This window comes from Oxyura jamaicensis, chromosome 15, assembly GCF_011077185.1.
Source record: "Oxyura jamaicensis isolate SHBP4307 breed ruddy duck chromosome 15, BPBGC_Ojam_1.0, whole genome shotgun sequence".
Lineage (NCBI taxonomy): Eukaryota > Metazoa > Chordata > Aves > Anseriformes > Anatidae > Oxyura > Oxyura jamaicensis.
In genome coordinates, this window is record NC_048907.1 from 5580660 (window position 1) to 5595165 (window position 14506).

The window sequence follows — 14506 nt, forward strand, 5'->3', positions numbered from 1 at the left end:
AACGCTGATGTGTCTGCTTGCATTAGGCTTCCTCGTGCATCAGCGTGGGATTACGTCCCGTGGCGTGATAACCTGATGTAATGTGGCAGAGCAGGAGCGCGAGACAATGAGAAGTGATGGACTAGCAAACGACGAGCGCTGCCGGAGAGGTGTCCTCTCCCATTTCCCTCCCCTCAGCCCTCCGACTTCCTTGGCTGCCATGAATGTTTGTTTCTGGAGCTGGAAGTGAGCCGTGGAGAGAGGCTGATCCCTGTTGAGAGGTTTTAGCATCAGCTACAGAGCGAGCTCCTTGCAGGAGCAGCGTCCGTGTGCTCATCAGCCCTCGGTCCTGGGTGCTGAGCAGGCTGCGGGGAAACGCGATGAAAGGGAAAATAAGCAGGAGCATCCTGCACGGGCCAGCGGGTGCTGAGCACGGTGCTGGCCGCATCGAGCGGTGATGATTTGCTGGGGCTTAATGGAGCTTGAAGCCAGGGCTCGTTACATCACGGCGAGAAGATGAGTTACTGCGAGCGGCGCCGAAGCCCGTTCATTTCTGGGGAGGAGTAAATGTCTCCGCGGCTCGCCCCGTGCCGAGGTGCGGGAGCTTCCCCCTTGTGCCCGTGCACCTCGTGGTCCCCAGGGAGCGCCCTGTCCCCATGCCTGCCCTTGAGCCAAGCTCGTTTAGGAGTCACCACCCTGTGGCTTTGCTGGGAGCACCCAAAAATCAGGAGGGATCTCCTTTTTATCCTAAAGGCTGATGGCTGCAGACCCTCCTAACAGCACCTCTGTTAGCTGGGTGTCCTGACCTGGCAAGACCCACTTGAGGGTGCATTTGTTCTTAATATTTCCAGCATCTTCAGGACACCAATGTGGTGCTGGTGGTGCCAGAGGACCAGGTGCCCTCCCGCACCTGGGTTTGGTGGCCAGGGGGATGCTGAGGACCTGGGGACGTGGCTCTTGGTGTGCAGGGGTCTTCCTTGCTGCTGCCCTTCCTCAGCTGCAGACCAACCATGCAGAAGAAAGGGAGCACCCAGTGCGACCCAGTACAACCCAACACCCTGCATGTCCCAGGAGGGAAAACCCCATCATCAGCCCCCAGCAAGCCCAGGCTGCCTGCAATGCCTCCACGTGCAGGCACCTTGCTGAACGCACAGCGCACGGCAGAGGCTCTTCCCTAGCCTGGGAGCACAGAGCATCCCCTGGTACGTGAAGCTTTGAGCAGCAGCACCTCAAAGTCTTCCCCTCGTAGCATTTCCTGCCCTCTGAGCAGCCTCTGTAGGCTCTGAATGGGGAGAAAAATCCCAACGGAGGCATTTGAGCCAGCGAAGTGACTGAAGGCGACGTTCCGGCTGTATAAATAGGATTGTCACGCCGCAAAGAGGAACTGCCGTTATGATGAAGTGACTTCTGTTTTCCTAGCAGAGACGCTCTGGAAATAGCTCTGCCTTGTTCTCCTCGGCTGCTTTTGATGAGCCGAGGTTTCGTCTTGGCCCGCGGGCTCGTGGAGCATCCTTCCAGCTGCAGCGGGGACGTCCCCGCGCCATGGCACAGCGCAGCGCGATCCTGGAGGGACGTGGGTTCCTGCTGCCTGCTCCCAGGTGTGGCCAGGGTGACACGTTTGCACCCTGCGTACACTAACGGAGGAGAGGAGCTGAACCCCTTTCTAGCCTGAATTCTGCACAGAGTTCACGTTGCGTGGGGGAAGCTGGCAGGGGTGCTGCTCTGAGCGTCGCTGCGCCTTCCTTTGCTGTTTGGGGAGATCTTGCATCCTCCTTTGGCCTCAAAACCAACCAGGACAAGGTGCAGAGGTGCCTTGCAGAGGGGATTTGCGCCCTCAAGTGCCCCCAGACCCTTTGCCCTGGAGCAGTTTGCTGATGAGCTTGGCTTGGCTCCATGCGGGCAGTGACCTCCGCCAGCATCCCCTGTCGCTATGGGGAGAAATGTCCCGGTTTTGGCACATAGTGTCCCAGGGAAGAAGGAACTCCCTTATCCCTCCCACCGATATCTCAGCCCTAACAAAGCCACCTTCCTTGCCCCCTTCCATCCATCGTGTCCCTCCCGTTCGTGTTGTGATAACAGCCCCGTGCTGTTTGCTGTGCCAGGAGGGAGGCGTTGTTTATCGGGCTGCCTCTTTGATGGACAACACCTTCACCCAAATTCTCCGGGCGCCCAGAAGGGTGCCAGGAGATGGGTAAGGCTGACAGCGTGCCAAAACAGTCCCACCCGTGGCTGGGCTCAGCGCACCCCATCCCTGCGCGCTGCTCCTGGCGCGTTTGGTAAGGGCACCTGCCCCCGGGGAGGGGGGAAACCCCAAATAAAGGACACGGGGGAGCTGCGGCCGCCCTTCTCCATGCAAAGCATCGCGCAGGCATCCTCCTTCCGCGGCGGGCGGGGGCTGCGGGGGCCAGGAGGGCGTCACGGCCCCGTCACCCGCATCCCGGCCCCGTCACCTGCGCCGCGCACGGGTGCCACTCAGGGACCTGTCACTGCTGCCTGTCACCGGTGCGAGGTGACAGGGGCTCCTCGCTCCTGTCCCCGCTGTCATTGCTGCACCGGACGCGGCTGTCACCGTCCCTCCCCCCCGACGTCTCTCGGCACATTTGATCCCCGTCAAGCGCGGGCTGTCGATGGGGGATAAAGCGTGCCGTGCCGAGCGAGGAGCCACTTGCGAGCGCGATGCGGTGGTGGTGGTGGTGAAAGCGCAGAGGTTTTGGGGTGGGACAGCGCTGGTACCCACCAGCTGGGGGGTGGTGATGCTCCACGAGGAGGGGTTTGCATCCCGGGGATGGTGACTCCAGCAGGCGATGTGGGGATGGAGGGGGGGGTCCCTGCTCTGTCCTCCTCTGAAATTGGCCCCATGCACCTGGGAGGAGAGGGGGATAAAAAAAAACACCCTAAAACTGTCCTCACGCACTGGGGCAGGGGGAATTATGGTTAAAGAGCTCTGATTTTCAGGCCTTGAGTGAGGCTGCAGGTGGCACAGCGATGCATGGCAGTGGGGCAGGGGAGGTGAGGAGACACCAATTGTCACCGGGCAGTTTCGGTTTGGCAACGAGGCTCCGTGCTGCCAAAATGCAGGGGCAGGGTGTCACGGCGAGGTCCCTGCCAGGCTCTTTGCCTCCCCGTGACCCTCTCTTCCCTGCCCTCTCCTCTCACTGGGCAAACAAAATCTCCCCGGTGCAGCTGGGGCACAGCGCGGATGCTTGGAGATGCCCACTGCGAAAGGGGTGCGAGCAGTGCCAAACTGGCAGGGATCTACCCCAAAAGTGGCTCATCCCCTTTCTGGCAGTGCGACGTGCTGCTCCCATCCCGTGGCCACGAGGTTTTGTCTTACAATTGCCCCTCATCCTGGTGATTTTGGGGTTTTAATGGGAGTATTTGTGCCGTGCTGGGAGGATGGCGCTGCCTGCATGGAAGCATCCCCTGGACCTTCCCTTTGGGGTTAACCCTCGATGGATATCATCCATGGGAAAAAAAAAAGAAAAAGCTGTTCCCCTAGATGCACAACTCAACTCACAGGTTAAAGGGGAGAACTGCCAATTAACTTGAAAAGCCCCCAAATCCTTGGGGCAGCAACAGGGTGTTCCCCCCGGCCTCCCGCGCGCTGCTCGGCGCGTCCCGACCCCACAAGCAGCAGCCCTATTGTTGGAGGCCTCTGCTCTGCGTGTATCATCCCCCGTAATGGAAATAATTAACTGTGAATCACGGCGGTCTCATTTTTGTTCGGAGGTTAAAATCCCCGATACACTTTAATAAATTTTGCAGCGAGCGCATTTAGAAAGTAATTAAAAGCCTCGGCCAGCTTTCTGCCTCGCCCCTCTCCCCCTCCCTGGGATGGCAGGATTTAATTGAGGCCAGCTGAAAGTTAGTGGAAATAAATTGTGGATGCTGAGGCGGAGGTTGTAATTTAATTCGGGGAGAGGAGCTGTTCTTGCCTGTTTGGTTCATCAAGGAGTGGCGGGCGGGGGGGGTGGGGGGTGGGGTGGATTTTATTTGTTTAATGTGATTTACAGATGAGAAAATGGCATTTAGGGGAGAGTAGAGCTTGGTGCTGCAGGGCTGGGTGTGGAGCGGGCCGCCTGCTTCCCGCACTGGCCCTGGGCTTTGAGGGTGGTCCCCAAAATCTACCCGTCCCCTGCAGGTTGTGGGTGTAGGGGCGGCAGGAGGGATGCTGCTGCGGGCGCTGGGGTTGGGAGCGCTGATGCGGCAGAAGCAGAGTGCCACCGGTATAAAACGGGGGCAGCAATTACCTTAATTGGCTTTGTAGTCCTCAAACATCTTAATTGCTGACCATGCTTTAGGGTCTGTCGGGGCTGGAGAGGCTGTGCTGGGGATGGTGCTGGGCTGTTTTGGGGGATGCTCGGGCTCCAGCCGCAGCGGCGATGGGCGCAGGCATGGAAATGTAACCTTCAGCCGGAGCGCAATTATTAAAATGGGATATTAAAGCAAACAGCGGCTCTGCCCGCTCGTAGGGGGGATATTGGAAGTGTGTTTAGCCAGGGATTTGCTGGCACGCCGAGCAAACGGCCGGCGCTGCAGCTGGGGCCGGCTTGCTTCATTTGGGCCCCCTGGTGAACCCCTTGTTGAACACCCAGCCTCCGAATCCCCAAATGTCGTTTTCCTCACCCAGCCAAGGTCCCGTTGCCCTTTCTCCTTCCTTTTCCCCCTGCAGAAGTACATGGAGGCTGCTTTCTCTTTTTAATCAGCAGCTTGAATAAGAGTTAAATTGGCTTGCAAGCGGCTGACGCTCAGCTTTTTGTTCAGCCAGAAATGCAACCCCAAGACGTGATGTCTTATTAATAAACGGTGCCGCTGCCGTTTGTGCTTCGTTTTCCCTTTTCTTGTTTGGAAACCGCTAAGTGGCTCCGGCAGCTTTCACACACCCATGTGTGCACAGGGGGTGCAGCGGCTCCCACCCCCCTCCTGCCCCAAAATGGGTGCTGGGGGCAGCTGGAGGCACCCCGATGCCCCCCAGACCCAAAGCTCGATGTGTCTTCCTTTGGAAAAAGGCAAACTACCGGGGGGTCTCCAAGGGAAAAGTTTGGCAAAACCTCATTTTTGGGTGCGTCCTCAGCTACCCCCATGAAAATGTCACCTCTGGCTTTCGCCTGCGTTAACCCCGATGGTTTCCTTGTCTCGTCCCCTGCAGATACGCTGTCAGTGCCTCGCTGGTCCCCACAGATCCCCCGACGAGACCTGGGAAACTCCATAAAGCACAGGTACGCTGGTCCTGGGGTGGGATGGGGACGCCGGAGCCATCCTTGGCCTCTCCTCGTGCCCTGTGGGGACACGCAGCAGCCTCAGCAAAGCTCGTGGGACGCGATGAGCATCTCCTTTTCCTTCTCTTGTCCAGGACGGGGGCTCTGTGTTGGATTCCCAGTTTGCCATGCTTGGCTGCACTGTCCTAGCAGCCCATTTAAATTCCATTTCAGCTCCGATTTGGGTTAGATAAGGCTTGAGCCACTATCAATAAAAGCCATGTATTACCCGTGACCCTGCCAACCTTCAGCAAATTTCCTATCTCTGCTTTATTGCCCTTCTGTACCTGCGACAGGAAGGCGAAACGTGGGAAATTGCCTCGAGGCCGCTGTTCAGCGCGGGCTGGGAAGCCGAGCCTTGGGGCAAGGGGGAATTTTTGGAGCCCTGGATTCAGCACTGGGTGGGCAAAACCGGGGAGTTGTGTGGAGTCCTTCTTGGTGCAGGCTGCACGAACCAGAGGGAGACTTAGAGAGGTGTTTTGGCATCCTCAGAGCGATGCCTCCCCGTCTGTAGCAGCGTTGGGTGCAGCACAAGAGGGATAAATCACGGCTCGGCAGATACCGGAGGTGCTGGTGCTGGGACAGGGCAGTGCCGCTGCGCCCGGCCCCAGCCACCCTCTGCCTATCTCCCTGCAGGTTTTCCACCAAGTACTGGATGTCTCAGACCTGCACCGTCTGTGGGAAAGGAATGTTGTTTGGCTTGAAGTGCAAAAACTGCAAGTACGGAGCTCCGCGTGCGGCTCCCGGGGGATCGCGAGGGGCTTCGGTGGCGGAGCCAGGCAGGGGCTTGGGCATGGGGGGGAGCAGCCAGAACCTCACCACCTTGTAGGAAGCCTTAACGAGACATGGGATTGGGTGAAAAAAGCCCCGAAACGGGGCTGAGGCAAGGTCAGGTCTGCATGCAGGGAGCAGAGCGGGGTCCTTGGGGAGGATGCTGCCCACCGGGGCTGCTCGGCTGGCAGGGCGCCGTGCGGAGCTGTGCACCTGCAGGCAGCACGGGGGCTTCACGCCCAGCTTTGGCCCAAATCCTTCCTTTTATTCCCCAGCAAAAGTCACAGGGGCTTCTATTTCCTGGCAGGCACGTGGTGGCAAGCAGCCAGCCCACCCACGAGCACAATTAAGATGCTTTGCAAGGGAGAGGGACGGCGGTGGAGGGTCCGTTTCCATTTTTTGGGCAAGGCTGGGAAAAGACAGCGAGGAGGATGCTAATGCCACTTAAAATCCAGGGTCGCCCGTCTCCTGCACGGTATCGTGCAGGCATCAGCACTTAGTGAAACTGCTGCTGGAGGCGCAATTGCCTCTGCTAGGGATCAGTGCTGGGAATTTGCTGATTGTCTGCTGGTAACTGAGTTAGCTGGGGCTATCAAGCGATAACGATCGCTGGGGCCGTTGATTAAATGCTGATGAGTTAGCAAAGTGGGATTTAAACCCGGGCAAGGAATGCGGAGCTATTGTGCAGTTCTGGGTGGTGGTGGAGGTTTTCTGGAAGTGATAACATTAAAAAAACTTTTTTTTCTTTTTTTTTTTTTTTTTTAAGTGGTGATTCTTCAGCTTATTTTTCGCTTGAGCGTTGAACGCCACCTCCTGCACGCATCACCCCGTTCCCTTGGGAACTCTTCCCCTTTTCCCCGTGTGTGCAAGGGCTGAAAAACGGCCAGGATCTGTCCTGCTCCTGCTTCCCGTGTTTGCTCCAAAAAGAGCAAATGAATCCCAAGTATTTTAAAAAGTTGGGGTGAACACAAAATATTTGTGTTTGCTGACTTTGCCTGCCCCCGTGCTATGTTCCCCTACCCAAAAGAGGGGGAGGGAAAATGCAGGTAAACCAAACAAACAGAGCAAAAAAGCCCCCAAGCCTCAAATACTGAATTAATCTCTACCTTTCCCTCTAGGAATGGCTTTGTAATAAAAGCCAACATGCAAGACTCCTGAATTTTCATTACCCAGCTCATTGACTTGTAGCTGCCGCCGTTTTTTTCCTCCTTTGCCCTTGGTTTTTGAATTCTTTCCTGTGTTTTATTTTTTTTCCCCTTTTCCTCTGGCTCTCCCCATCCACAGGCTCCGGACTCTTTCCCATCCCCAATTAGGAACCAGCAGGAACATTTTGGGGTGGGAGCCTGCTGATGTCTACGTGCCTACCCGCGGGGTGCAGCCCTCTGTGGGCTCCATCCCCCAGAATATTGCAGAATATTCACCAAAAGTCCCACAAATGCTCCTGTTATTTTGGTTAAAAGTCAGAAACAACAATTTGGGGCCGCAGGAGCGGGGAGGGAGGCTTTCCCCAGGGGACCATTGCGTGGCCATGAGCCCCGGGTGCAGGGCGATGCGCCGGGGCCGTGTCTGTCCCCGTTCCTTACGGGTTTCTCCATCACTTTAGGCTCAAGTGCCACAACAAATGCACCAAAGAGGCCCCTCCGTGCCACCTGCTGATCATCCACCGCGGAGGTAAGGGCCTTTCTTCCGCTTCTGCCTCCCGGGATGCTGCCTCCAGGTAAAACTTTCAGAAGCCCCCGGGCGACTTTCGGGAGCCCGACCCCTCGACCCGAGGCTCCCGAAACCGCTTTGGGCGCTCTGTGAAAATTTTACCGACCGTCTTTTCCGCTTGTAGGGAGACGAGCCGTGCGGGGCGAGGCAGATTTGCATTGCAAACCGCTTCCACCCACCCTCCCCCTGCCACCTTTTCTTTTCAGATTCCCCACCGCACGGGGTAAGTGCCAACAGGTTTTAGCCTTTCGCTACCTCAGGGCGCACGCGTGGCACTCGGACCCACCGCGGCTCTCGGTGCATGGGGGTCCCGGCCGTGCCCCTCCGGATGCTCCCCTGGTGCTTCCGGAGCTGCCTGCCCCGAGAATCCATTGGAAATGCAGAGAGATTTGGAAATTTGGGCACTTTTGCAAGCCTGGAAAGGGAGATCTTGCAGCTGGAAGACGGGCGCCGCTTCCCACCTCTTTTCTTCCAGTTTTTGGCCGAGTGCTCCGACGGCGGAGGACGAAGGGCTGAGATCACTTAGGGGAAATGCTTTCAAAGCCAATTCCAGCTCTGAGTTTAATTTTGAGCTAATAAGGCCGCTCGTGTGCGCTAAACACCACCTGATCACCAAAAGCCTGCTCAGCAGTTCCCTACCAGGAAAACACATTGCGCTGGTGGCACCAGGGCTCGGCGCTGGGCGACTCCCAGAAACTGGGGTCACGGCTGCGGGCTGAGAAATTGGAGCCAGAGCTGCCTGCTGCACGTTTTAGGGCAGGAGCAAGGAGCGATGTGGCTTGGGGGCAGCCAGTGTTCAGCATTAATGAGTTAACCCCCCCCCCCCCCCCCAAACTCTCCTAAAACATCCCTGCTGCAAGCGGGAGGCTCTGAGCCGGCTCCTTGGCCTGCTGCGAGGAAGAGGATGGTGGCACCGGGTGGGAAAATGCTCGTGGTGGCCAAAGCCCCGGGCTCCTGGCGGCTGCTGATGCTCTCCGACCTGTGCCTTTTACAGCCTCCCTCTTTCTCTCTCTGCCCCCTCCACCCCTGTCCCCCCTGTCCCCTCTCCCTGCAGCGAGGTTAGTCCGGACAGAGTCGGTGCCCTGCGATATCAACAACCCCCTGCGGAAGCCCCCCAGGTATTCGGACCTGCACGTCAGCCAGACGCTCCCCAAAACCAACAAGCTCAACAAGGTGAGCAGTGCGGCGTGGTCCCCAGACCCCTGCCAGACCCCTGCCCAGCAACCACCGAGGTTCTGCTCCTGCCTCAACGCCCCAGACCCCTCCTGTGCCCTCCCAAGAGGGGAATCATCACAATTTTGGTGGCATTTGCTGGCTCTTCAGCCATCCCTTGTCTGGGTGCGTCCATCACCCATCCCCTTGCTGCCATGCCTTGCCCCAGGCTGTGTCCTCCCCCAGAGTATCAAACCCCTCTGCTACTCAGGAGCTTTGAAAGTCATTCTTAAAGGAAGGAATTAATTAAATTCCTGTGCCCGCGTGCCCTGTGCTTGGGGCAGGAGGGGACCGGTTGCTTTTCCCTGGATAGAGCATCTCCTGCTCCTGAGGGTCCCTGGGCTTCCATGCACATCCGCCGGGGGGGGGGGGGATTCTCCCTGCATTCTGCATCCTCCAAGCTTATTTTTTTCAAATAGCTCAGAAATCATGTGGGATTGGAGCTGCTGCCTGAAACTTCAGGAAAACTGCTCCAAGTCAGACAAGCCCGGAGTCTGCTCATGTCCCTGGCCCCGCCGGTCGAGCAGACCGGGCAGCGCACCTGGCTGCTTTCTCTGCGCTACATTAATCGCAATAAAACAGCATGGGTTTATTTTGGAGGAAATTTAGAGTTTTTACACCCTGGGCTCTTAGGAGATCCTCAGAGTAATTATCTGCCTTGTTGTTGTTGTGGTTATGGCGTGGCACAAATGGCTTTGGTGGCACCTGGGGAGGCTGCGGAGCTGCTGCGGGAAGATAAAAGAAACCCAGATGCATTTTTCTTTCTAGCGTAGGTCCTTCCAGTGATTTTTTTTCATGTAGCCGCCACGCTCTTTTATTTTATTAGAGGGTGCTGGGGATGTGATTCAGCCCGCTCCGCTGGTACGGGCTGGGACAGGAAGGGCAGCAGCACCAGTCTCCTTCTGTCACTGCGCTCCTGTCGTAGCTTTCCCCTAAGCAGGGCGTAACGATGCGCTCTCGTGCTTCTCCCAGGCTGTGACCCGAGGGCTCCTGTTCCCATTAAAGTGTCCTCTGTAAACGTGCTTTATCCCTCAGGGCCCCGTCTTTTGTTGGTGTTTCTAAAAGCTTTTCTTCAGAGATACCCTGTTCTCTCTGCACAGCGTAGAAATCTCATTGTTCGTGGTGCTCGGTGTTGGTTTAAAAAATACTTTGCCCAGCCAAGGCTGTCGTGTGTGTCAGGGTGGACGGTACAAAGCACATGTGGGTTTCCTGGAAAGCCCAGCTTGTTTAAAACCTCATTAAATGGGACAAAAGTGGGAGGCTGGTGCAGATTTCTGGGGGGTTTGCCGAGGGGAGCTCCCATCTCCAGCGGGGAAATCAGACCCTGCAATGTGTCTCCAAGCTGGATAGCATGGGTGTGGGCAACGTGGGGAACTCTGTCCCCAGTTTTCCTTCCCAGATGCTCAAATCCTTCAGGTCCTCAGCCCTGTTTTGTCCCAGGTGGCCCTAACTAACCCATCCCAGGGTGCCCCGTCACATTTGTCCTTGCCTTGATTAGGAACAGTTATTGGAGGGCAAGGTCAGCTAGCACGGGGAGATGTCCTGGGATGCTTGGGTGCTGCTTGGACTGCAGCAGCCTTGTTTGGTCCTTCCAATCCTGCCTGAAATCATCCCCCTGGCCGTGCTGGGGCTCTGCTTGTTCCCCAGGACTCCTGAAAATATGGGAGTAGGGTGACTCGTGTCACTGCCACTTGTCACCTGGCATCCTCCGTGCTGCAGCACTGTGCGGTGGCACTGCCCGGCATGGCTCTCACCATCTCCCCTCTCCATCTCCCCGCTCCGTGTCGCGCAGGACCACATCCCAGTGCCCTACCAGCCGGACTCCAGCAGCAACCCGTCCTCCACCACCTCCTCCACGCCGTCCTCGCCGGCCCCGCCGCTGCCACCCAGCGCCACGCCGCCGTCCCCGCTGCACCCGTCGCCGCAGTGCCCGCGCCAGCAGAAGCAGTTCAACCTGCCGGGTACGTGCCGCGCTCCCCACCTCCACATCAGGCCCCCAGGCACGTGTGGGGGGGTCTGCCGAGGGTGTCCTCGGGGTAAGGGTCTGCTCCGGGCTGGGAAAGGGGAAGAGGAAGCAGAAATGAGTTTTGGATAATTTGGGAGGGACCTCGGGAGTCGCTTGTCCAAGCTGCTGCTCAAAGCAGGGTCAGAGCGCAGGGCTTTATCCAGGTTGGTCCTGAGCAGCTCTGAAGCAGGACCTCTGTGAGCAACACTGAGGCACCTGTGGCCAGCCTGGCACTGGTGACCCCTTTTGGTCCATCTCCCCTCTTGGGTGGGTGGCCAGGGGGTTGAGTCCCTCTGGCTGGAGCACACCAGGGGCTGGGCAGGGTGCTGGGGGGGAGAGGTCAAGGAACATAGTGGAGGAAGATGGGGGGGATGTGTGCCCCCTGCAGAGCCTCTTCTGCTCCCACCCTCTAGGGCTGAAGCATCCTGATGTCAGAGGAGTGTGGCCCCAAACATTCCCATACCACTCCCTGAGTGAGCCATGGTCCCCACAGGGGTCTCGGGGACCCCCAGAACATTTGGTGCCCCCATCACGCTTTATTTATGTAGCAGAGACCTCCCCCCGGGCTGTTATTTCATGTCCTTTGAAGTGCAAACTGCAGGAGGAAGCCTGCAGCTGGCAGCAGCACCTCCTGACCCGGAGCTGGGGCTCGCATCGAGCCGGCGGGGATGGAGCGGGGCAGGATCAGCCCCACAGAGCTCAGAGGGGCTCCCCCCCTGCCCTATGCCCTGGGGAGAAGAGGATCTGGTTGGCACAAAGCGGGGCTCACCGCGCTTTCATCTTCCCGTGCGGGAAGTTCAGAGCGGCCTCATCCTGATGGTCATCTCGGGGATTAGGATTTGAGCTCGGGGACTGCAGCACGGTGACCTTTTCTCGCCTAGAATTACCTCTGGGTCTCCTTTGATCTCGGCTCAGGTGTGCTTGGGTCCTGCTGCAGAGCCGATGGGCTGGAGCAGGCAAAAATGGGTGCAAACGGCTGGAAATTCGTTGCTTGGTGTCTGCAGGGCTGGTCGCACCGCTCAAACCCCGCAGGCTTTTGCTTGCCAACCGGGTGTCCGAACCCCACAGGCGGCATCAGCACTCCCCGAATGTTAATTACGGGTGGGAAGGGGTCGCTGATGCCAGCAAAAAGAGGAGTGAAGTTTTAAGAGCTGGCACATACCAAACCCGACCGTGGTGGCTCTCGTCTCTCGAGCAATGTAGAGCTTACAGGAAAAGTGTGTACAGAGGCTACACAGGAGGAAAAATACCTCCGCACACATCAAATAGGTTTAGGGAGCCAAGGAGGTAGTGTGTGTGTGATGGATCGGGTCCTCCCTGGGATGTGGGGCAGGGACCAGCCTTGGGGCTGGTGTTTTGTGGTGGGGGACTGGGCGCAGCCCTGCCTGGCTGGCATTTACCCCCCTCTCTCTTTTGCAGCCTCCCATTACTACAAGTACAAGCAGCAGTTCATTTTCCCAGGTGAGGCTCTCCTACGAGGCAGGGTGCTGAGCTGCACCCCTTGGAGAGGGGCAGGGTCCCTCTGGGGGTGGGTGCGTGGCTGGGTCCGTGCAGGGAGGTTGAGCTGGGTCCCCCAACCCATATGTGCTCCCCCAAACCCATACATTGCTGCAGGACCGCATGTGCTATGAAGATACCACAGGGCTGGGTGGCCCCAAATGATCCCTGGAATTGCACCTGGGTCTGATCCAAGGGTTTTGGGGGCTGGAGGGAGGGCTGGGCTCCCAGGGGGACCCCACCGGCTCTCACTGCGCTCTCTCCTCCCCAGACGTGGTACCCGAGACGCCGACCCGAGCCCCGCAGGTGGTCCTGCACCCCGTGACCTCCAACCCCATGTGAGTGCCGGGCCCCATAGAAGAGCCCTTTTGGGAGCGAGGGGTTTATGTGCTAGGAGCATGGGGGAACCAAAAGCGGTTGCAAGGAGGCAGAGATGGGGAGGTTTTTTTACATCGCTTTCTTCCTGCTGGTGCAGCCCTGCCTCTGAGATGGGGTTGGCCTTCACCCCCTAGGTCCTGATGTCAGAAAAAAGTCAAATCTGAGAAACTTCCTCAATGTGCCACAAGCACCTGCCCCAGCCCTGCTTCAACATGGTCAAAGCTGCGAGGTCCTGGGGGGCTTCTTGTCACCAGCCCCCCCCCCAGGACTTCAGCGAGGGATCCCATCCATCCCCCTCCTGTGCTCCATCAGCCCCTCGGGTGGCTGCGACTTGTGGGGAAGGGGCACCTCTCCACAGTTAGCAGCAAGGCTAATTAGCCAGCACTTCTCCTTGCCGATCCCTTGGGTGAGAGTGACGTACCTAGCGTTGTTTTCAAATCACCGTTGTTTTCACATCACTTTTTTTTTTTTTTTTTTAATAGCCTGGAAGGAAATCCATTACTTCAAATTGAAGTGGAGCCCACGTCAGAGGTGAGCTGCTTGGGTTTTGTTGGTGGGGTGAAAGGGAAAGAACCCAAAACTGACGTTGGTTAAGCCAGGGTTTGGGAATTTGGGATTTTGATGCCTTCATTGTCTGTGCATCTCCAGAAATGATTGCACAGAACTGTCTGGGTCAGTTTGGGGCTCTGCTGGCACCCATGTCACGGACATTTCAAGGCGTGTTTTTAGGCACCCGGTGAGATTAACATCTCTGTGGTGAAGCTGCAGATAAATGAGTTAACAGCCAGGCCTGATCCTGCCCAGGCACAGAGGGATGTGGCTTGGTGATGGGGCTGGGCAGGTCAACATGGTTGGACTTGGTGATTTTGAAGGACCTTCCCAACCCAGCTGGCTCTGTACGGGTCCCTCATATTTGCCCTCAGCTTTACATACAGTGAAATTTGATGAGATGCACTGAAAATTTGGCACAGGGCGAGGATCCTCTCAGCAGCAGCTCCCCAGTTTGTGTCGTGTTGACTGGGCAGCCCCGTTGCACACCCAAGGGTGGAAGGTGGGCACCGGTCCCCACGTGCGGTCACCTCCCTGTTCCCTCCTGCAGAACGAGGAAGGCGCCGAGGAGGCGCAGGAGTCGGAGGACGACTTCGAGGAGATGAACCTCTCGCTCCTCTCCGCCCGCAACTTCCCCCGCAAGGCCAGCCAGACCAGCATCTTCCTCCAGGAGTGGGACATCCCCTTCGAGCAGCTGGAGATCGGCGAGCTCATCGGCAAGGGCCGCTTCGGGCAGGTCTTCCACGGCCGCTGGCACGGGGAGGTGGCCATCCGCCTCATCGACATCGAGCGGGACAACGAGGACCAGCTGAAGGCCTTCAAGCGGGAGGTGATGGCCTACCGGCAGACGCGGCACGAGAACGTGGTGCTCTTCATGGGGGCCTGCATGAGCCCCCCGCACCTCGCCATCATCACCAGGTAGGGGCCCGGCATCTCGCGTGCATGGTTTTCTTTCCAAAAAGTCCCCCTGAAGTCCAACAATACCTCTTGATAAGGTGCCAGGAGGCTAGTCCTCCTCATCCTGGTAGAGGGATGTCCTCCATCTCCTGTGATGCACACTGTGGGACAGTAAAACCCTTCTGTGTGGGGCCAGGCAGTTTCATCTCCTGGAAACCTGGAGCCTGGAGGTCTGTTTTAACCAGGAGGA

The 14506-nt window shown here is 57.7% G+C and overlaps 1 protein-coding gene across 1 annotated transcript in view; it reads left to right on the plus strand.

The window, feature by feature from the left end:
* KSR2 (kinase suppressor of ras 2) overlaps positions 1-14506 on the plus strand; it is a 52302-nt gene that overhangs the window by 16187 nt on the left and 21609 nt on the right. Inside the window, exons 6-15 of the mRNA XM_035340897.1 lie at positions 5129-5198; positions 5874-5957; positions 7612-7679; positions 7843-7941; positions 8773-8891; positions 10723-10891; positions 12355-12396; positions 12704-12770; positions 13293-13341; positions 13910-14277. Of these exons, the coding sequence (XP_035196788.1) occupies positions 5129-5198; positions 5874-5957; positions 7612-7679; positions 7843-7941; positions 8773-8891; positions 10723-10891; positions 12355-12396; positions 12704-12770; positions 13293-13341; positions 13910-14277 (1135 nt within the window). The remainder of the gene's footprint in view (positions 1-5128; positions 5199-5873; positions 5958-7611; positions 7680-7842; positions 7942-8772; positions 8892-10722; positions 10892-12354; positions 12397-12703; positions 12771-13292; positions 13342-13909; positions 14278-14506) is intronic.